Raw genomic sequence first — 23,617 nt, forward strand, 5'->3', positions numbered from 1 at the left:
GGGGGGTGAGGGAGAAGGAGGGGGGGGGGGAGGGGGAGGGATGGTGGCATAAATGGGTTTTAGTTCACAAGCAAAAAGAACCAGAGCTCTCAGTGTGCGGCCCTGCACTGGTATCCACATGGAGGAACAAGGAAGAGCATGCTAGGGGGATTGGAGATGCAAATGCGGGAATAAAGAAGAGGGGTAAAAAAGACATATACAGTATATCAGAGATGAGACTAAATCATAACCTCGGACTGGGGCCGATTCAATAGAAACTGCAGCTGTGTGCGAGACGCTTTGATTTAGCCACTCTAAACGTCCTCTCCTCTGTAAACCCCCTCCCTCCATCACTATTGTTCTGTAAAAGTCAAGGAATTGCATTCACAGCATTACTGAATAGCGCTGGGATGGCCTTGAATGGTCACATAAAAGCCGGCCATCGAGCCCGTTCGAGAAAAACCTGAGACTGCGACCATTATACACGGATGATATTGGAAATCAAACAGATAATATTATACATCAAAGCGCTTATGTGATACACCATAAACTTTTCTTTGGAGAGAGACGAGAAGAGAGAGAAAAGCAAAATTCCCACTGTATTATGGACAGATTTATTTGAGATATCTTTTAAAATGTCAAAATAACAAGGTTCACTCAGTCATTTTTTACCCTCATTAAAAAATGTCATGCATGTAAATAGCACATTTTGAAAAATTCATGGGGTCAGTAATTTTTTTTTCACACTTATTAGGCCAAAACACATTCAATTGTTCAAAGTGACCGTAAAGACATTTATCATGTTACAAAATGTTTCTATTTCAAATAAATGCTGTTCTTTTGAACTTTCTATTCATCAAAGGATCCTGAAGAAAGTATAATGGATTCAAAATTAAACAGCACAACTGTTTTTAACATAGATAATATAAATTGGACTAATAGCTGCTGAAAATTCAGCTTTTATATTACAAGAATAAAGAACATTTAAATATATTAAAATACAAAGTTTTTATTAAATTGTAAAAAATATTTCACTATATTACTGTTTTAACTGTATGTTTGATCAAATAAATGCAGCCTTGCTGAGGATAAGAGGCTTCGTTAAAAAAAAACTAAAAAACATCTTAAGCCTGGAATACACCACAGACAGGACTTTTCAAATCTGAACAGATTTTAAAACACTAGGCATCATACACTTACCGACTTTTTTAAAATAGTGACAGAGGAAAACTGTCCATCATACACTAAACCAGTGTTTCCCAACCTCTTTTTAGTCGCGGCACCCTTTGGAAATTTTAACAAACTTGTGGCACCCTACAAAATTAATTTAGTATTTTGTAATTTTGTAACTTCCATATGATCATTTGAAAAGTGTAGATATTCGGTACAACAGGGAAGAACTGCAGAATATAATGTCATACAGATATTTTTAATATTATTAAAAAAACCATCAATGGTGGCAATCAGTAGGCTAATTTCTAATGAAGAGACCAATTTATTTGACAGATTTTAATGTAGGCTTTTATACATATGTAAACATTATTTAATTACCATTATAACTAGCGATCTCACATATTTTTGCTCACTCAGTGTTTTTTTTTATTTTACAGTGGGGTAATTTTGGTGCAGTAGCACGAGATAGCTTGATTACAAACTTTGAATTGAATAAAAAATGACAAGTAAGCAGTCAGTAATAAAATAAGAAATAAAGAAATTAATAATGATAGCACAAATAAAAAATAACGACAGGCCTTCGAATTAAATAAATTGCTTTTTAGTTTTTCAGGTAGGTCTAACAGTAGGGTTAAGATATTTAACTTTTTTTTTGTTTTTTTTTACCAATTATCCAAATAATGTTTAGTCCTAGAAAGCTATTATTATCAGAGGACATGTGAGCATAACGGTTAGCAGATCAATGAATGAGAGGGCAGCGTTACCAGAGTTGCCCATTTACCACACCTTGTTACAACACAGTAGGGCTATTGCAGACAGAAACAATACTGTACGACATCGATGTTTCCTGTCGGCTCAATTTTTGAGTGGACTTTGCTGTTCCGATGAGCTTGAACGGTATACGAGTGGAGCGACTGAGTGGAGCGCACACACGCATAGAGCGGGATAATATGCAAAGCGTCACACCACGTGAAAGTGAAACCTGAGCGGTGAACTAATTTTCGGCAGCCGAAATTTCGGTGCATCTCTAATTATTGGCCGCGACACCCCGGCTGGGAAACACTGCACTAAACGACTGAGGATCATACACTACCAAACTTTGAAGTTGTTCCGATCACAACAAACTCATGCATAAACGTGTGCCTTGTTGCTAGGAGACGCATGACAAATGAAAAGTCAAAGTCAAAGTTTATTTATAAAGCACTTTTTAAAAAACAGCAAGTGTTTATTAAAGTGCTGTGCACACATAAAAGAATAAAAAATATCAATGATACAAACAATCAACAACACAAAAGAAGACAATAAGACACCATAAAGACAACAAAAGAAAGCAGCTCTCAAGTAGCGTCAAATGCCAGACTATAAAAATAAGTTTTTAGGCTAGATTTAAAAACAGCACGTGTTTGAGCCTGTCTAATGTAGAGGGGCAAACTCTTCCAGAGCTTCGGGGCCGCCACTGCAAATGCTCGGTCACCCCTGCTCTTCAACTTTACCCGTGGGACAACTAAAAGCAAATGGTCAATAGACCTAAGTGCTCTTAGCGGAGCATACAGCTTGATCAAGTCGGACAGATATTTAGGCGCTAAACCATTAAGAGATTTAAAAACAAATACCAAAATCTTATACTGAATCCTAAAATGGACAGGTAACCAGTGGAGAGAGGCGAGAACGGGGGTGATATGTTCCTGCTTTCGTGTACCCGTCAGCAAGCAAACAATGGCTGCGCCCGAAAGCTCAAAAATGCTGCCTTCAGAGACAGCATTACAAGGCAGGAAGGCATCAAGGCACGTCCGAATCCAAATTCTGCTTCACTTCCTGTCTCCGGAGGTACCTTCTTCTGATCGAATTTTGAAGGCAGCATAGACGTATCCTTCGCTGCCTTTGATATCCCACAATCCTGTGCGTTCCATTCCGTGACGGTTGAGCCAAAAAATAAAGATGGCGTCTGAAAGTTGCGTTTGGTGGTCAGTTTATGTGTAAATATATATTTCAGACTAACTGTTTGCACTTTTAATGTTATTTCTGGCGAGAAATCAGTATTACAGTAATTCAATATTCGTTTAGTTATCACCAAAACTCGTTCTATTTTGTTGTAGATCATTAAACCATTACGCTGCCTCAGAAGCCTGTCCGAAATCAGTTTCATGAGGTGCCAACACTGGCTGCAAAGTCATTGCCTCATAAGGCAGCAAGTCAGCTGCCTAGGCTTTCGGACGCAACCAAAAATCGTGTAGTGTATTCCAGGCTTTAGTTAACATAAAATCAAAACTGATGATATTTACTTTCTAAATGCATGCTCCTGGTCATCTTGTCAATGATTAATCAGTCCATGTTGTTACAAATAAAAATAATGTTTCTTTTTCATCGTTTTTAATATGAATGTAAGCTCTTCTTCTGAACTGACTTTTAAGCCAGTAGCCAAATAAACATTTAGACAAAGTTTTTGAACAAACTCACATTCGGACTGGTTCAATCGATTAAACAAATCTCACCCTACACTTTATTTGATTTTATTTTAGTTAAATATCCTGTTTCCATTACAGACTACAGAGAAAAATTGATTTAAAAAATATATATTATCGGCAAATGACATATTGACGTCACATCATTTAATTTTAAAATAATGTTGTCATCATGGCTTACTGCGAATAGTAACAATAAACTTTTGAGTGATACTGCATCTGCCCCACTAGGTGTCAGTAAGTTCAATATGCAACAACAATAACAACAAAAAACTACTAAAAAATTACCGAGTGCACCTTGAATCTTTGTGAACTGTAAACACATATTTCATTTACATTTATTTAACAGCAGAAACATACAGCATAGAAAGGACTAGAGTATAATCCTCGGCCCTCTTGTAAATAACAAATAAAAATAAATGAAATTAAATTAAACATAAAAAAAACATTTTCTAAGGATTTTTAGAATACAAACAGGATGTGGGTAAATGGTGCATTCTGGGTAAACAAACACAAGTAGAATGAGCTGTATCATTGGTTGAACTGCACAGGTGTGACAAATGATGTGTTATGGCTTGATCTCACGTCTAATTAGAGACATTGGCCGCCATATTGCTAGGCCCCCTTTTAATTGCCGCTTGGAGCTATATTTAATAACTAAATTAATCATTCACTCCTACTAAGCATTCTGATTGAATCGGCCCTCTTAATCATGTTAGGGTGCTTGTTTTGAATACAATGTTCTATTCGGCATGACAGAATTGACCGTCCCAATGCGCACACACAGTTACACTCACACATATATTCTATAGGGAGTAAAGCTCAATGCAGACATGCATTTGAACACATGCATTAAATGGTGCACTATCTATAACTCATAGTGCCTTACAAAATTAGATATGTATTGGCTTCAGATATGACCATCCATACACATTACAGACTAAACATGCACTTCATGAAGACGCTAAAGTCACAAGCAATAGTACACTGGACTACATCACACCTATTGTTATATAATATTTCAACTGCCATTCTGTATTTATTTAATATTCAACATTAAACTAATATATTTCACAGAGTTTCCTCTCTTCGTAATGACAATCAATGGTCACAGGCACTTCCAACCAAAATGCAGACATCTGGCCAACACATTCAGGGGTGTAAATCACTTGAGTAATGGTACTTCCTTCATACAAATAAGAATCGTTTTGAGAAATGTTTACTTTACCTGAAACTAAATATTTGCACTGCTACTTAATTACATTTCTAATGAAAACATTATACTTTTAAGTCAAAGTATCAAGTACATATTTCAGTAGTCATCATGACGTAAATCTATTCTTATTTTAAAACAAATATACATTACTATTCAAAAATATGGGGTCAGTGAGTATAATGTTTTGAAGTAAGTCTCTTATACTCACCAAAGCTGCATTTAATCATAAATACAGTAAAACAGAAATATTGTGAAATATTATTACAATTCAAAAGAACTGTTTTCTACCTGAATATATTTTAAAATAAAATTTGAATTTTCAGCCGTCATTACGCCAGTTTTTAGTGTCACATGATCCTTCAGAAATTATTCTAATATGCTGACTTAGTGATTAAGAAACATTTCTTATAATAATTAATGTAATGTAATAATTTTTTGTGGAAACAGTCATACATTTTTCCAGGATTCTCAGAAGAAAGGGAAGCTAAAAAAAAAAACTGATAACATTCTAAATGTCTTCATAATCATTTTTGATTAATTTAATGCGACCTTGCTAAATGAAAGCATTCAAGTCAAAGTTTTTTAAAAAGTCAGTCTTCCTTCAATGTTTTAAATAAAACGTAATTTGCTCACGTAACTGTATTCATGATTATATTCATCCTTATAAAGAGATGAATTACTAATTAATTTACTTAGAAAAACTTTCCCTGAAGCATGTTTTTAGCTTGATACATTGATTTTTAATTGTGTAGAGTCCCATACTGTCCATCAAGTATACTTCCTCAGTGCTTTTTACACCCGTGAGCATGCCTGGTATGTGTTAGCAGCATAATTTGCAAATAAACTAAATAAATGCCCTTTCATACAAGAGTTTAAAGAGTTGCTTTAGCTTCCTGCACAGCTGCTCCCCCAGCCCTGAGGGTTTCAACTCGGTCCAGGGAGCGCCAGAAACACGCACGACGGGCCACTTCAACCTTTCCCGAACAAGTGTCGCAGGGACAGAGTTCAGCTGATGCTAGTATGGTGGGTTGTAGGAAGCGAGGCTACCGTGTACTCCTGACCCATGTGCCCCCGGCCCGCAGCTGTTCAGATGGGACCGGCTGAGCCTTGAGCTCTAAAAGGCTACTGGAGAGAAAGAAGCAGCCCTGACCCGGACTCCGCCTCCCAGCAGCACCTCCAGATCTGAGGCTGACCCTGGCCATCTCTGACAGAGAGCAAGTGAAGCTCCGACAAAGAGCAGCAACCAGATGCGATGGCTAATGGCTAATGAGACCGGCGTCGGGACGGCAGGGTGTCAGAGTGCGCCAGTCTGTTAAGATAAAGCTTTGGGGTACTGATATCCGCCACCATGGAAGGCAAGAGATCAACTGCAGTCAAAACACGCGCAGGATTAGCGGAGATCAGAGATGATATCTTTCACACGAGGTGATAACATCTAACAGCGCTGAGAGGTTATTTTAATGGAGGCAGACTGAACGATTAAACTCCAACTGTCTAAAAACGTTACTCATTGAGACATGAATAATTTATTTTTATAAGGGAAGAGAGATTATAAGTCATTTACATTGCAAATGAATAATTCAATGGTTTTGAATCCGAAAAATGTAAAAAATGTATGACTTCTCAATAACAATCATTTATAATCACTATTATGAAAGACTAGTCTTATGCAAACTAATTTAGCTGGAATTTGTATCGGGGACCTAATTTGTATGTCGGGCTGCGGTTTCAATTTCCCAAAGCTGCTATTATTCTCAAAATGTGTCTAAAGGTAAACAAAATAATTCAAATGTTATTGAGAGACCTCTTCACTTGCATAATCAATCAAGCAGGTTTCTGCAGAGAGCTAAACAACATTAAGGAAACTTTCTGAATTTAATCAGTTCGAGCATTAGCATTAGCACTGCCCACTGGCAAGGCAATGACTATGTCTACTAGTATAACTACATTTTTAATACAAACTGAACCACAGGCAATGTGGGGGTTCATAGAACATAATGAAAGAGAGACTAAGATCTGTATTAAAAGCAATAGCTGAAACACATCATTCACGTCTGTAGCACAAGCGGTGTGGGGCAAGTTATGTGTAAATGTCTGATACTGAGGATTGGGGATTTTTCAAATCAATAAGTATGAGCAATAAAAATACTGATGCTTAGCCTATTCAGCACCACAAAAAACTCTGATGTCACTAAATGTACAGTAGTGTCACAACAGTTTATTTATTGCCCAATAAATGGAACAGAATCCATGATAAATAAAAACAGAAAAGATGTAGATATGGTCAGAAACATGTCAAAGCAGTACAGCTATTTTTAAAGTTATGCTCAATTATAAATGAATAAATGTAAACATGAACTCTATAATGTTCCTGACTGTATCTACAGTACCATTCAAATGTTTGATTTTGATTAATACTTTCAGTCTGCAAGAATGCATTAAATTGACAGTAAAATCATTTTATAATTTTACAAAAAATGTTTAAAATTAACGTTGTTCTTTTGAACTTTCTATTCATCAAAGAATCTTTAAAAACATGCATTACAGTTTTTTATTGAGACGCACAACTGTTTTCAACATTGATAATAATAAGAAAAAAGCAGCAAATCAGTATATCAGAATAATTTCTGAAGGATCATGTGACACTGAAGACTGGAGTAATGATGCTGAAAATTCAGCTTTGCATCACAGAAATGAATTAGATTTTAAAATAGAATAAGTGAGCATATAACGCTTCTTTTAAAAATATACCGACCCCAAAACTTTTGAATGGCACTGTCCATCTTTTCTGTTTTTATTTAACATGGATTCTGTACCATTTATTTTAGGATCATTACATGATTGCCTACGCCGAGAATAATCGAACCAACAGAAAATCAGATTACTGCTATACCATAAAAGATTTCTCATAACAAGAAGCCACTGAAAAGCAACAAGGGCCCTTGGAATCAATACCGTGGTTTCTTAGGACGGTCTGACTTTAATCTCTGAGGACAGTCTACTGTATTTATCCAGAGAAGTCCCTGCGTGTGAGGAGGACACATGTGGTTATTAGTTTATGAAACCACACTGATCTTAAGCCTGGCAGCAATTACAAACACTACGACATGCAGCTCACGGCCGGCAGACATCAGAAAGTGCGCTCGGGCGCGTTTTGTCCCCATTCGCATGGGGTGATCCGCCTTTACCATGGACACCGGGATCTACGCACGCACAAACGCTCCCGTGATGATTACATAAACATGATGTAATGATGATGAGCACCACTCACAACCGGTCGGGTGAGATTCACAGCACACAACTTATCAAGAGGCATGCAGGGACACTGTTGACAGATTATGACAGCACTGCTAAGATGACATGATAATCAAGTGTTGCTTCATCTAGTTATGGCTGCACAATATCAGTTGTTACATGTCGGATGACAGCATTACGATCATTATTTGGCATTAACAGTCATGAGCAGAAATGCTTTCGTGTCATGCGAATGTTTTACAATCACATCAAGGCTCCGAATTTGCTTTATTCTTGATTGCGTGCCATCTGCAATAAGCTTACACTCACAATTGACAAGAGAGAGAGAGAGAGAGACAGAGACAGAGAAAAAGAAAAGGAAATCAAAATCAGCCAAGACGACTTCCTCTGGTCGCCCTGCCAAACAGGCTTTTGTCTCATCTCTGAGGAACTGTCAGGTCTATCCCACTTCATTCTGCAGTTACAGTTGCTCCGCCATGGATGCGTTTCACCATTACATTTGCAGTGACATCTCATTTGATTTAATTTGTCAATTACTGCACTGGGCACCGTGATATTACCCATCACCACTGGCAAGGGGAATTAGGCTAATAAATCAGGCTGGCTTTTTTTTTCTTTTTTTTGCGTGCGCCTGCCTCTGCTCGTGACGAAGGGAGAGAGTTTGACCTCAGAGGAGTAAAGGTTGAGAGAGAACGAGGCCGCCTCGGCGGGGGAGGTGGGTGGGTGTTAAGGGCCCCGCCGGAGGGCCTGGTAAGGAGGAGTTGTCAGTGGTGTGCAGGCAGCGGTGTGTGTCTTACCTGTCACTGTAGGCAGCGGCGGTAGCAGTAGCAGGCTGAGTGTATCGGTAGGCAGCGTAACCACCCTAGAAACACAACACACACTCGCTCACATGGGCACATTGACAACAGCTGTTTGGACTTTTTATAAAATGTGTTTGCGTGAAATAAAAGTGTGAGGGTGGGGGGGGGGAGAGGAAGGAGGAGGAGGTTCGGTTTGATGTTATGTGCTGTGACAGAGACTGTACGACTGAATCTCATGGAGATGAAGAGGCATGGAGTGCTTTTGGAGAGAGCGGCACACGAAAATGCCATATTCATTCGCTCGGAGATCACGGCATCGGCACTCGCGATTCACCGCATGCTCCAAAAGAGGGGACGCACATGTCATAATCATAGCTATTAAATATGCATAATCTAATTACAAAGCAGCAGCCTTATGTTGGTGACTCAACCTACTTTCTTATTCCTCTCATGCATACATCTGAGGATTAATTATGTAGCGCTGTCATACTACACTACTTCTTTTTGCCAACGACGGAGAAAGGAATAATTTCAACATGTGGAACGGTAACATCAGATGTTCAGTAAGGCAAAAAAAGCCAAACAAACACATGTAGTCAAAAGCGCATATGCCTGCTGATTTGAGCAGCGTTTTTCATAGTCAATGACGAGAAATAGCTGTCTTCTTGAAATACTCCCACACGGCCATTACTGTGCTCTGGACTTTTGTTTTAATTTTGTATTATATAACCATTAGTTCCTGTTCTCTAATTTAGTGTTTCCCAACCAGTTTTGTCTTATCTACCCCCACAGCCCATACCCCTTTTTAAAAACTAAATCAAAAATGTACATCTGTCTGGATGCACAGGCTGTCATCAGCACAAATGATCATACTTGCACTTTAAAAATGGTTTCATCATTATAACAATATTTATCTAAATGACTTATATTTATTTCCATATCCTTAACTTGTCACCATACTTCCTGTAATTTTTCTTTGATTTTATTCCACACTTGATTGAGTTTTAATAATAATAATAAAATTCAAAACAGATGAAAATTAAGTTTTCAATTTTGCTAGGATGATTTTATTTCTTTTTTCTTTCCTCCATTAAAGTGCCACACATATTGTAATATGTGTGGCATATTACAATATGTACACATAAAGTGCTACACATATTATTAACCAAAGAAATATATTAAAAATATATATTATAAATATATATTTGTGCTGTCAAACGATTAATCGTGATTAATAGCATCCAAAATAAACTTTTTTGTTTACATAATATATGTGTGTGTACTGTGTTTATTTATTATGTATATGTACATACACACACATGCATGTATATATTTAAGAAAAATATGTTGTTTACATATTAAAAATATTTATATATAAAATCAATTATATGAATACAAATATATACTGTACATGTAAATACATGTCAATATTTTCAAAATATATATTGTATGTGTGTGTATTTATATATACATAATACATATATTCAGTATACACACATACATTATGTAAACAAAAACTTTTATTTTGGATGCGATTAATCGTGATTAATCGCTTTACAGCACTAATATATATAAATATATTATATTTTAAATAAATATATTAAAATATATAAATATATTATATTAATATAAAAAATTAAAATAAATACAAAGTACCCCCTAGGAGCTGCTTAAGTACTCATAGTTTGGGAAGCACAGAAAGCAAGAAATAAAAAAAATAAAATAAAAGCCTTTCCAAAGTACTCCCTGGAACTAGAGCAAAATCTTTTTTTTTGACTAAATATTCAGCAAAAGTGCACTCTTGCTTATGTGATGAAATATAGTATTTTCTAATATTTTTTGTATTGTTGTACTGGTGATTTTTTCCTTAATCCATTTATTTTTTGAGGAGGCACAGCTTCCTTTACCATTCCTATTATCAGTCCACAGAAAACACTAACCGATAAGGCCATCTGTACACCTCTGCTCTTCCTCGGTTCCTCCAGGGCTTACTGGTCTCCTGACCCTGCTGTTCTCCACACCAGGCCTTCAGGCTGAAGTAATTACCACCCTCCCTCTCCCTGCATGCACTTACACATACATAACAGCAGCTCCTTCTCACAACTTTCTTCATGTTCCTCACCCTCCCACTTCCTCGCAGTTCACCTCCGTCCTCTAACTCCTTCCATAATGACTCACCGGGTAATTCGACACTCCCACTGCATGGCCGGCCCCTTAACAAACCATTTCATTTACTCGCGCAACACTGAGCCTGACACACGGCCGTGATGCATCTGGGCTGTATTTAAAGCCGGTGTGATGAGCTGCAGAGCGGGATGGCTGAACGGGGCCCCTTAGTTACCAGTGCTGTCATCTCTGACAGACGGGGGCCGTGGGCATCTACATGTCTCTGAAGCTCCATTAGGCTTGGTCAACTAACCTCAGGGAAACTGACAGGGTGTGCAGGTGCGGTGAGAGCAGTGGTCACGACTTTAATGTTGAGATGCGCATCTGGAGATCGGCCACAATTTATCATTATGACTCACAAAGAGAAAGAGGAATAGATAGAGCTCCACTGACTCCTGACTGCTTGTATCTGCCTGGAGTGCATGTGGACATGCTGAGTTTATCATGGTTATTGATGCGCATGGTGAGATTCTCATACTTTTACTAGAGTGTGTTTGCCTGCCACGACCACTTGATGGCCTGAGCTACTTGAAAGGATTCCACAGGGGGATATAATACAGAATAATAAAACTTTTCAAGTGCTTTATATGTGCATATGTAACATTATGCAACAATAATTCCAGTCCCCGGTAATAGTCCAACAGCACCAAGACTTCTCAGTGTTTATATCATACTATGCATTAATTGTGGGAATAACTCATTGACTTTTATTGCAGGTTACATTGACATACCAGTAGGTGGCAACAAGTGACTGTCTTAATGGGAATTCATTGAACCAAATTGGTTTAAACACTGAACTGAAAAAGGGACTTTTATGATTGTTGAAGAATGAGTCATTTAATTATTCACTCAACAGATTTGTTCAAAACACTGATTCAACAACAGTTGTGGTCTATTTGCATTGGCAGAGCAAAAACAGACACATTCAAAAGCAGCAATTCAAAAACGTTTTTTGATAAAACAAAGTCTCAGCTTTCAAATATATCAGTTTTTTTCATTAGATTCAAATAATACATGTCATTTTGACACTCTTTAATGTGGCATGACAGATTGCTGTTGCTGCTTCACATCAAATGGCAGTTTGAAAGCTATTCAAATTGCCATAGCTCATACGTTGGAAAAGGTTTCATATTATATTATATTATATTGTTAAATATATGCAAAATATTGCAAATCCATAATAATTTTACTTACCCTGTAACTGATGCCTTAAATAATTAAACGTATGTTTGAACAACAAAAAAAGTCTACATTTTCAGAAACTTTAGAGGCAATTTATTTTAAGATGTCCTCTAATAAAATACAATCTTGTGTTTACCCTAGTGAAAAATAAATATAGTTAAATGTATTTGAAATACATTTATTTCATGCTAAGTATACTTCAAATACATTTTCATCTTTATGTATGCAATAAAATGCCCCGCAACTGTACTTTTACTATACTAAACTGGTATACTTCAAGTCTGCTAAATTGCTAAACTAATTTTGTACTTAATGCACTTTAATTGTGCGGAAGTAGTGCTGAAATCCAACTAAAGATACACTTAATATATTTGATTGTGCTAAAGTGGAACTATTGCAAGCACTTTAGGTACACTTTAAATATTTTGCATTCAAAGATCATACAATCCTCATCAAAAGTGACATTAAAACACATTTTAAGCTTAAGTAATACTCCAAATAAAGATTCATTAAAATGTTTTATATCAGTAAGTCTCGAGTTATCTGTCAGTAAATATGTTAATACATTTGAACTACACTTAGTATGAAATAAAAGTATTTTAAATATATTACTTTTTTACTAGGGTAGTTTTATGACTTGGCAAATCCAAAGACTAAAAACCATATAAAAAATCAAAAAAATTCTATTAATGACTTACAAGCACTGATATTTCCTTTAGATTTATTTTTATCACACAGTTTAAGTGGCATGTTTTTATTTAGCTTTGATTATGTGTTAAATAGATTTTTTTTGCCGTGAATCTCTTCTAACCGTCGCGTTTGTCAATTTTACACAAGACAGATTGTGGAAACTACTGTAGTCTGTGGCCCCTGACACCTCAAAACTCCACAGAACCTCCATCAATATTATTAGCTTGCAGTTACACTCATGAAATCAGAACCAAACTAATCAGAAACATCATTTGTCTGCTCAGAGATCACAAATCCTTCTGCATTTAGTAGTTCGAGAGGATTTACATAATGTTACATTACAAAAAAGGAACGCTTAAGGCCATCGACCATGATAGAACAGCATGGCAGCTGACTGTCATCATTACTTGCAGGATGCACGGGTTTCATGCTGCATTGGTTGTGTGTGCTGAAGTAGAGATGCATGCATGTTACAGCAGCCCAGCGACGAGGGGGAGTGGTTGTCAGAAGAGAGGACTAAAGGTGAACTAGTGTGTGTGTGTGTGTATGTGAGAAGGGAGTGTAGTTACGTACCCCCCATAGGCTGGGATGTGTGGGGGAGGCGCAGCTGCCCGGAACGTATTGTAGACGGTGCGCCCTCTTCCTCTTAAGTGTGCCCCTCTGTACGCCGCCGCCGCTGCCGCCGTGGCTGCTGGGTATGGGAAACCTGGCACTGTGAAGAAAACATACAGTATACACATGAGGAACCATTACAGAAGAACAATAGTTAAACAGGTTTGGAACAGTGTAGTTATTTTGAACTAAAACTATACATTTATTTTATGGTGTTCTTGTTACAGTGTAATTGTACATTTAAGTACCGAGTAAGATTAATTAACAACAGTCTGTAGGGTTAGTTGCATGTATGCATAATTTATTGTTGTTACTATAGTAAGTACATGTATCTTGAGTTACAAGGACACTGTAAAAATGATACCAAAAATTGGGTTACACTTTATTTTAAGGTGTCCTTGTTATAGTGTAATTATACATGTAAGTACTGAGTAATATTAATTAACTACAAGTACTTACTATATGGTTAGGGTTAGGACTAGGGTTGCATGTAATTATGCATAATGAATTGTTATTATAATACACTTAACGTGTAACAGACATCTTAAAATAAAGTGTTACAAAAAAATTGTTGTTCTTGAAACAAAGCTAAAAATAAAACAAATATTAGATGAAAAACATAAACTTAGTTACTTATGAAAATGAGAAAATCTAATACATGAATGAAATAAATGAAGGCTAAATAGAAGTATTTAATAAAAACAAAAATGAATAAAAATCCTCAAAGCACAACATTACTAAAACTTGACAAATGTGAACTATAAAAAAATAAAATATGAATAATATTTATAGAAATAATATATTATTAATAAATGGTATATTATGTACATTAAAAAACAGGCCTTTCATGCTGTTTTGAAATAAAGGGTTTGATGTACTGTAACATCACCATCACGAGCACATTAACATGCCGCCCACATATATACATTAACGCCTATTCAAAATTCAGCAATCTGGCCTACCCTGATGCACGACAGTGTGAACTTTGTCAGTATGCTGAGATTAACCAATCATAAAGATGTAATTTACATATAAATGCCTTAAAGCTACAGTAGCAAAAAACATAAGAGGCAAAAATTATCAAGCAAAACTAAACTAAAAATGTTTGGTAGTACAAAAATGTAGATTTCTGGGGAAAAATAAAATGCAAAATGGCAGGATATGACCCCTTTAAACTCCATTATTGCAAAATAACCCCCCTCGGGGTGATTACACGGCTACTTTTGAAATAAGCAACTAAATGGTCAAACGATTGATTTGAGGTGAAATTGTTTTAATGTGTGAGAACAAAGACACAACAGGCTGATACAAAAAATAGCTCAGTGTTGCTAGGGACAGTCAAATATGCAGTTATACAATGTAATATTTGACTGCAGAATGCCACGACTGACCAATCAGGATCAAGTATTCCAGAGCGCCGTGTAATAAACTGCCAAATGAACTATAAGTCTCAACTAATCGGAGCTGTGAGGAATGGTTCCCTACCTCCATCTACACCTGCAATTAGCCCCAAACTCTAACAATGAGTAATAACCAAACCACGGGAGGCATACAGACCTCTGAGGCTGGGTGAAAACAGAAAGCTTTGTATTGTTGTTAAATGATCATTAAGTTTAATAGGGCGTCGGTGGAGAAAATGACTTTTAAGAGGCTTAATTTGAAATGGTTGAGAGGAAGAAAGAGAGAGGGGGTTTGTGAAAGCTGCTCCATTCTTTAACATTACAGGTTTTCAAAAGGAGATCATATAAATGCCTAATAGGAGCACTGAATCTTTCATTTGGCTGATCAAAATTAAGATTTAAGGAAGGGGTTTGCGTGATGTAGAAAGGTGAAAAGGATTGTTCCATTTGACTCTTTGTCATCTTGGATATGTCTTGCGTTCACGCAGTGCACCACAGCTGTCTTACTATATAAAAGAGCGGAATACAGCAAAATGAACTCTACAATTTACTTACAAATTTATTGTATTTATAAAGGAAGACATTACCTTCCCATTACTGAAATGTTTCATATTTGTAAGGTTAACATACATTTGTTAAAATACAATAATGTTTATCTATAATTCACTAGTATCAGAATCATATATACGTATATAAAAGGCAGCATTTAAATGCAGTATTTAAAAATGCAGCATTAAAAAAAAAAACAATAATATTCATTAGTCACATTTTATTTCATTCTCCTTCCATGCCAGGCAGCCCATCTGACAGCCATTTTTGAAATATGCCGCATACATGTTTGCATATTTGCAAGAGCTTCACTTTGATGTGTAGAATGTGTCCTGAGGAAAATAAATATGAGATGTATTTAGCCTGAATATTTACAGGATAAACAACTTAGACTATGCACTTTCATTTAGAACGATGAAGGGTGGAGGGCTAGATGAAAACGGAACAACAGTAAGTGCCGCTGAATGAGAGATGGGAGCGTGCAGCAGCAGCAGTGAGCTCCGGGGGGATGCAGAGGAGAGTTAGTCCGTTTTATTGCTTTGAGAGCGATTACAGTGAAGCAGATGCTCTGGCCGACGGGAGGTAGCCTCCGCATCAAAGCCATAAAAGTGTACAACTGCTTTGTAGCGCAATAATTTCTCTCATTGGCTTTTGTGTGGGAAGTGTTTGGGGGGGTGATGGGTGGGCAGAGCCCACGTTTCATAAACATTGCAGGAGGTTCAGTTGCCCTGCGCATCACGCTCTGCAACCTTACACAGTGCAGCAAACCGCAGAGGCTCTTTTACGGATGCATAATATATAAACAAGAGGCGCTTCGAGATTAGACAAATCTCACAGCTGATAATGTAAAATGCACTGTGTATTGAGTACGGATAATTCTGCAGCTTGTTGAAAACTAGGATCAATGATTATGAAAATAATTAATGGAAGATTTTTTAAAAATCAAACAAATTAAGAAAGTACACTCTAAAAAATGCTGGGTTAAATACAACCCAGTGCTGAGTGAATACACACACATACAGTATATATTTTTAAAATATTTACATATATTTACATGTATATGTATATGTATATGTTTATATTATTTATATTACAGATAAATATATTTAATATATAAACATAACATACTTTCTTAAATATATACATGTATGTGTGTGTGTATTTATATAGACATAATAAATATACACAGTACACATACATATATTATGTAAACAAAAATATTATTTTGGATGCAATTAATCACGATTAATCGTTTGACAGCACTAATATTTCACTTTTATTTATTCTTTAATCATTTTCATAGTTTCATATTTCAATTTATTTAATTGTATTTTCTTAAATAATTTTATTTTCAGTAGAATCATTGATCATTTAAAATGTTATTTTCAGTCAGTTTATTTTATTCATCATTTTCATAATAAAATAATTCTAATTTTATTTTCAGTCAGTTTATTTTATTAATCATTTTCATAATAAAATAATTACAATTTTATTTTCAGTCAGTTTATTTTATTAATCATTTTCATAATAAAATGAACTGACTGAAAATACAATTTTTAATGATTCTACTGAAAATAAAATTATTTAAGAAAATACAATTAAAGAAATTTAAATATGAAATGATGAAAATGATTAAAGAATAAATAAATGTGAAATATTAGTGCTGTCAAATGATTAATCGTGATTAATTGCATCCAAAATAAAGTTTTTGTGTACATAATATATGTGTGTGTACTGTGTATATTTATTATCTATATATAAATACACATACATACAGTATATATTTAAAAATATGTCATGTTTATATATGAAATATATTTATCTGTAATATAAATAATTTACATATAAACATAAATATATACAATGTAATGTGTGCAATGTAAATATTTTCAAAATATAAACTGTATGTATGTGTGTATTTATATATACGTTATAAACATACACAGTACACACACACATACATTATGTAAACAAAAACTTGTATTTTGGATGCGATTAATCGTGATTAATCGTTTGACAGCACTAGAAATAATGATTGTTGTAATTATCAATAAAATTAATTAAAATAAAAGTTAAAATTGAATGAGGGGTCAGTTGTCACTAGTCAGTTGTTGGACTAGCTGACCAATCCCTATTAAATTTCCAGTTTTTTTCCTTTAAGAAAAATGTAAGTAGACAGTCACTATTTATATACACTGTTCTCTGGTAGCTTTATAATGCAAACGTATGTAATCTCACAGTAAGCAGTCTTCTGAAACACGTTTCAAGTCTTAATGAATGCACATTTTTAATCACCTCTGTACACACGTCGGGGTCATTTCAAATTGTTTCTTCCCACAATGCAATCTCAAACGTTCAATGTACAACACAGAAGCAGCCACCAAAAGTGCTTTCATTCCATTTTAAAACGCTTCGTCCTTCCGCTAAAAGCCGCTTGTTGTCTTCCACGATACCCTATCTGCTCAAATTAATTCCATTTTGCTGCTGCCTTTTTGAATATTCGCAAATTCTCCGTTAATTGCACGTCACTTTTCAAACTTATCATTCAGTATTTGTAAGTTCAAAAAAAGCCCAGCAATGTTGAAAGCGCCAGAGGCGGCCACTGTCTCTCGTTCAGTAAGGACTCAATCAGAGAGAGAGAGCAAGGACAGTGATGTCATACTAAAACACTGAAACATTAGTGCTGCGAAACTGTCAGTCAATACAAATCACCCTCTAAATCATTACAACCCAAAGTACTCCATTTCAGTTCATATGACTGAAACTCTCTCAGCCAATACGAGTCTGTTTCTTCTGAAAATTCAATCATCTGAATGTTGGGCATAGAGAAGTTACCCTTCCTCTCCTCTCACTTAAGGAAATGAGTTTACCAATATGTGATCAATTATTTCTTTGCCAATAAACATTAAAGATGAGAAATGGAGGTCAATAAATGAATGTGTGTATGTGTGTGCAGAGAAACGTAAAGTCTGAATGGTGTGAGCGTTTATGTGTACATTTCTTCATCTTGTAGGCACTTTCATGTCTCAGGGGTTGATTTGAATTCAAACAGATTTCATATATATATATATATGAAGAGTTCCAATGCAAAAGCCTCTAAAAGCCAACTTGGTCAAAAATGAGATAACGATACTGAGTGAATGCTCTCCACACATAGTATATGTTCATCAAGTAATTTCACTTCAAATGTGCTAAATCCCAGCCTCAAACTATTCAGAAGTACCAGTACTTACATAGAAATCTATACATAGTAGCCAGAAAGAAATGCTAATTTTAAAGAAAAACGTCAGACGTACTTAGAGGCTTTTGCATCTGAACTCTTCATACAGGTGCATCTCAATGAATAAGAATGTCGTGGAAAAGTTCATTTATTTCAGTAATTCAACTCACATTGTGAAACCCGTGTATTAAATAAATTCAATGCACACAGACTGAAGTAGTTTAAGTCTTTGGTTCTTTTAATTGTGATGATTTTGGCTCACATTTAACAAAAACCCACCAATAATTTATTGAGACGCACCTGTATATATATATATATATATATATATATATATATATATATATATATATATATATGTAGTTCATCTAATACAATGAAATAAAGTGAAAAAAGAAACTATGTATACAGTAGCTATTATTATTTTAATATTTATATTTGTGTATGTGGTTACAAAAGAGACAATAGTGTCAGTGATGATCATGTTTGAGCTGAAATATGAAATATGATGCGTGAAGACAACAAATAAACATCAAGGTATACGTCACATGGAAAATGGAATTGCATAATTTCATTTTGATTGCATAATGTGATAAAAAACACAGTTAAATAATACACTTACAATTTATAACCAACCGTTACATTTTTCTGCTTTGTGGTTGATATTTTTACCCAATGCTTGTATAGTACGGAAAGAGAATTTCACTGCACTACTATTTTTTTTTGAATGGAATATGTTATTGTGCATCATTTCCAATGATGCTGTAATTATGGAACACTTCTGCCACTATGAAATATATATAAAAAAGAAAAAATTAATCGTGACTTTTTCCCTTACAATTGCAAGTTTATATCCCACGATTCTGACTTTTCTCAAGTTGAAATTACAAGTTTGCATAGTAATAGTCAAATTGTGCTAAAATGTTAAAACATTAAGTGTGTGCGCATTTTGAATACATAAAAGGCTAATCATTAAATTTACCTTAGCAAGGAAAACAAAATACACCATTTTTATATGTGATAGAAATGACATTATTGGTTTAGGAACAAAAATAAAACAGAATTCTCTTATGATGCATGTGTCTATGCACAAGTATAGCTGTCAGACGTGTATCTTCTAAAAGCGCCCATAGTTGAGGAAACACCCTTATATTTGCCTTTTGTTATCAGGCAGCATATACTGTATGACTTTCAAAAAATAATTGCTAGAGCTGCATCTTTTTAACCTTGCTCGTGTGTGAGATCATTTCCTGAACCCCCCCCCCATGCATTAGAGAAAGACAGAGTGTGTATGTGTGCGTCTTTAAAGAAGAGCCTCAGATTTCCCGTGGTCAGAGGTGGCCTCAATTTGCATAATCTCTGGGCGTAAATTGCTGGAAGTCTAATTTTCAAACATCCGCCCAATCTCCGTCAGCCGTAATACTTAATCAGAGATCAGCCTGGCAGACAAGCGAGGTCTGGCACGTTGGTCATCCCTCAGCCTTGTGCCAATAGCTTTCATTCGCCTCAGCCGGAGAACTGTTAATGAACATCAAAGCTATCTTAAATCAACAGTCTGCCGCAGGTGAGAGCCGCTTCGAGTGGCGACCGCTGAGGCTTGTTCAGAAACTAACCTCACGTCACACATCTGACTGTCTCATGAATCAAAGACGCTCCTTTTCCATCCCGGTCCTTCAGGATATTTGTTTATATAGGTAACTTTCTAGCTTACTAGCCACCATTCAAATTCACGCTCAATCGCTCTGTGCAGTCTTTCTATCTGCAATCCCAGCAGCTACGTGCCAAAGCCTATTTCTGCAATTAGACAAACGAAAAGATCTGAGGCGTTTTCCGATATCGCCACAATTCGGGCGTATTAACGACGCTTTAATTATAATTAAGACAAAGATTTTAAAAAAAAGAAGAAAAGAAACGGTGAGTGCTGGGAAGAACAAAACATTCGCACCTTAATGGGATGTGGGCTGTTTGGACACTTGAAAGGTGAGACGAAAGCAAATCAATAATGAGCCATTTTGTAATTAACAGAATGTGCGCTGAATTAGGCAAACGGCTGTCTAGAGAAATTGAAAATATTGATTTTAATTTATAAAATATATTTCAGCCCTTTGATGCCCTTGCGTCGACAGACAATTCGATTTAACCATCACCTCAATATTTTTGCCTTCCCGTTTCTTCTTATTATCATAAAATCTTGATATTTTCCCATATAATGGAGGAGGTAATGATGTTCGGGGAAGGTCAGAGGCTGGGATGGCCAAGGTTATGGAGGAGATGACCGAAGTAAACGAGAGAAAAAGAGTTCAGCGTGTGTTTCAACCAGCGAAACCCGTTTGATTTCAAAGGCCCATAAAATGAAATTAAGCCCTGGGGGTCTGGAAGCTCGCTGGATTATGTTTTCAAAGATGGGTAGCGTGTTTGCAGTTGTGACAATGGCGTCTTGGAGCCTCTTGCCAATAGGCCAGCGAACACAGATGCACATTGTGAAACAGGCCCTTTGAGTGATTAGAATAATCACTTCCTGCCTGCCAGCTCTTTCAAGCTGATGCCAGAGCCCGTAGATTAAGGTCACGCATTATACACACCTCCAAACACCAGGCCCAGAACTATGCCTCCGTCAAATAATGCAGTTAAACAACAACTGCTACAATTTTCTGCTTGTTTGTGGTTGATATTTTTAACCAAAAACTGAACAACACTGACAAAGACCCGACAAGTATCTGGACACTTTTAAATCACACTTAAAATGTTAGAATTTCATTCTACCACCCACTCTGTTCAAACCACTTAGCTAACAAGGAACATTCTCAGAACATTCTCAGGTTAACATTCTGGCAAGGTTCTCTCAAAGTTAGGAACAAACATTCTTCTAGCAATGTTCATTCCGAGTTCCCTTTCAGTCGGTCATTCTCGACGTCACGTTGGAGGACCGACGAATTGGGATCTCGCTTAGAGGGACCAATCTACTTCGAGTGTAAACTAAACGAGCCAATGCACATTGGCATGCGATTATCGCATCCAGCTGCTGCTGATCACAGCGTGAGTATAAGTAGGCAGCAGATGCAGCGCATATTCAGCTTTTCGCTGAGGAGCCGAGCGATCACATCGTTCTGCTCCTGACTACTCTTCGGAGAGAAGAAGACTGAACGAGTTCAGCGTGCTCTTGGAGAGCTCTTCGTGTTGGCGGACGGCGCTTCAGTGGTGGGGGTTTCCCGTGTTGAGTGGGTTGCACACATCAGGCTGCACTACCCCCTGTTTGTGTTGCAGATGATCATCTCCCCGGTGCGCCTCAGCACGCTTAAAGAGCTTTTTCCCCTAAAAGAGCAAATTCGGGTGCGTCTTTCTAAAGACGACGTTAGGGGACCTGCATGCATTTTCGGTCAACAATTCGTGCCTAGATTTCGGGCCGGCTGATTCCCAGGTGACCCTGAGGCCCCGGCCCGGCCCGGCCATGTGCCCAAGGTTCCCGCTACTCCCTTCAGGGATCAGGTGGTGAACCTCCAAGCGCTGCCCTCGGAGGAGGCAGACCCAGCCCTAGCTTTGCTCTGTCCCGTCCGAGCCTTAAGGTGCTACATTGACCGGACGCAAAGCTTCAGGACCTCAGAGCAGCTCTTTGTCTGTCACGGAGGCCGGCAGAAGGGAATGCCGTCTCGAGCGGAGGATGGCCCACTGGATAGTGGATGCCATCACCCTGGCTTATCAGGCACAGGGTGTGCCCTGCCCGTTCAGGTTGCGAGCTCACTCAACTAGAGGTGTTGCATCCTCCTGGGTGCTGGCTCGTGGTGCCTCACTGGCAGATATCTGTAGGGCTGCGGGCTGGGCGACCCCTAACACATTCGCTAGATTCTATAGCCTTCGTTTGGAGCCGGTATCCTCCTGTGTTCTCACCTCAAACGGGTAGAAGCACTGAGAGGCCCCGGCTTCGGGTCGGCTTGCAAAACCACTCCAGAGAGTCCATATAGTAGACCCTGTTTAGCTCCTCCGTCCCCTCGGCAGCCAGACGTGGCGGAGAGTCCGGCACCAGGCCTTCACTCGTTGAATCCTCGAGAACCGGTAGAAGGCTGGGTTCCATATGTAAGACCTAAGTGGATCCCATATGTGTGAAGTCCACGGTATAGCCTTGAGCCCGTGTTTCCCCGGCAGACTTCTGCCATTCTAAGAGGGTTCAATCACCTCCATTCTTCCATATGCACCTAAGGGATGTCCATATGTGTATTGCTTCCGAAACCTCCTTCAGGAAGGTTCGAGCTTCCGTAACGTCCCTGTTCCAAGTGGAACGGGTGCGTTTCCCCAGTGTTATCCAGCCTACTCAGTGGGTAGTGCCATAGTAGCAGTAGCTGGTCCTCTTGTGCAGGCCCTGGTCTACGCCAAAAAGTAGGGGTGCAGGTAGCTTCCACAGGACACTGGAAGGGGCGGTAGCTGTGGCCTTTTGGTAGGATCCCAATTCGTCGGTCATCCGACATGACGTCGAGAGAGACCGACTGAAAGGGTACGTCTCGGTTACGTATGTAACCCTCGTTCCCTGAAGGAGGGAATGGAGATGTCACGTCCCGTCGCCACAGCTCCTGTACCACCGCTGAGCGGCCGGGTCACCGGCTCGGCTCCTCAGCGAAAACCTGAATATGCGCTGCATCTGCTGCCTACTTATACTCACGCCGTGATCAGCAGCAGCTGGATGCAATAATCGCATGCCAATGTGCATTGGCTCGTTTAGTTTACACTCAAAGTAGATTGGTCCCCCTAAGCGAGATCCCAATTTCCTATATCAGTGGAAACCTCGTTCCTTCAGGGAACGAGGGTTACATACGTAACCGAGACGTTACCTGGTCTTTACTAATGTTCTCAAAGCATTAGCACAAAAACATTACTTATACATTGCTCATGGAGTGTTTTATTTCTGAAACGTTTTTAAATGTCAC

General features: G+C 37.5%; 1 protein-coding gene across 7 annotated transcripts in view; it reads right to left on the reverse strand.

The window, feature by feature from the left end:
- Window positions 1-23,617, reverse strand: part of LOC107568067 (RNA binding protein fox-1 homolog 1-like) — a 280,788-nt gene that overhangs the window by 4,958 nt on the left and 252,213 nt on the right. For all 7 annotated transcript variants that reach the window (XM_016253945.1, XM_016253914.1, XM_016253925.1 and 4 more), the window contains 2 exons: window positions 13,497-13,635; window positions 8,883-8,947 (listed from right to left, as the gene is read on the reverse strand). In XM_016253945.1, the coding sequence (XP_016109431.1) occupies window positions 8,883-8,947; window positions 13,497-13,635 (204 nt within the window). The remainder of the gene's footprint in view (window positions 1-8,882; window positions 8,948-13,496; window positions 13,636-23,617) is intronic.

The sequence above is a fragment of the Sinocyclocheilus grahami genome, unplaced genomic scaffold (assembly GCF_001515645.1).
Source record: "Sinocyclocheilus grahami isolate Dianchi unplaced genomic scaffold, SAMN03320097.WGS_v1.1 scaffold27.1, whole genome shotgun sequence".
NCBI lineage: Eukaryota > Metazoa > Chordata > Actinopteri > Cypriniformes > Cyprinidae > Sinocyclocheilus > Sinocyclocheilus grahami.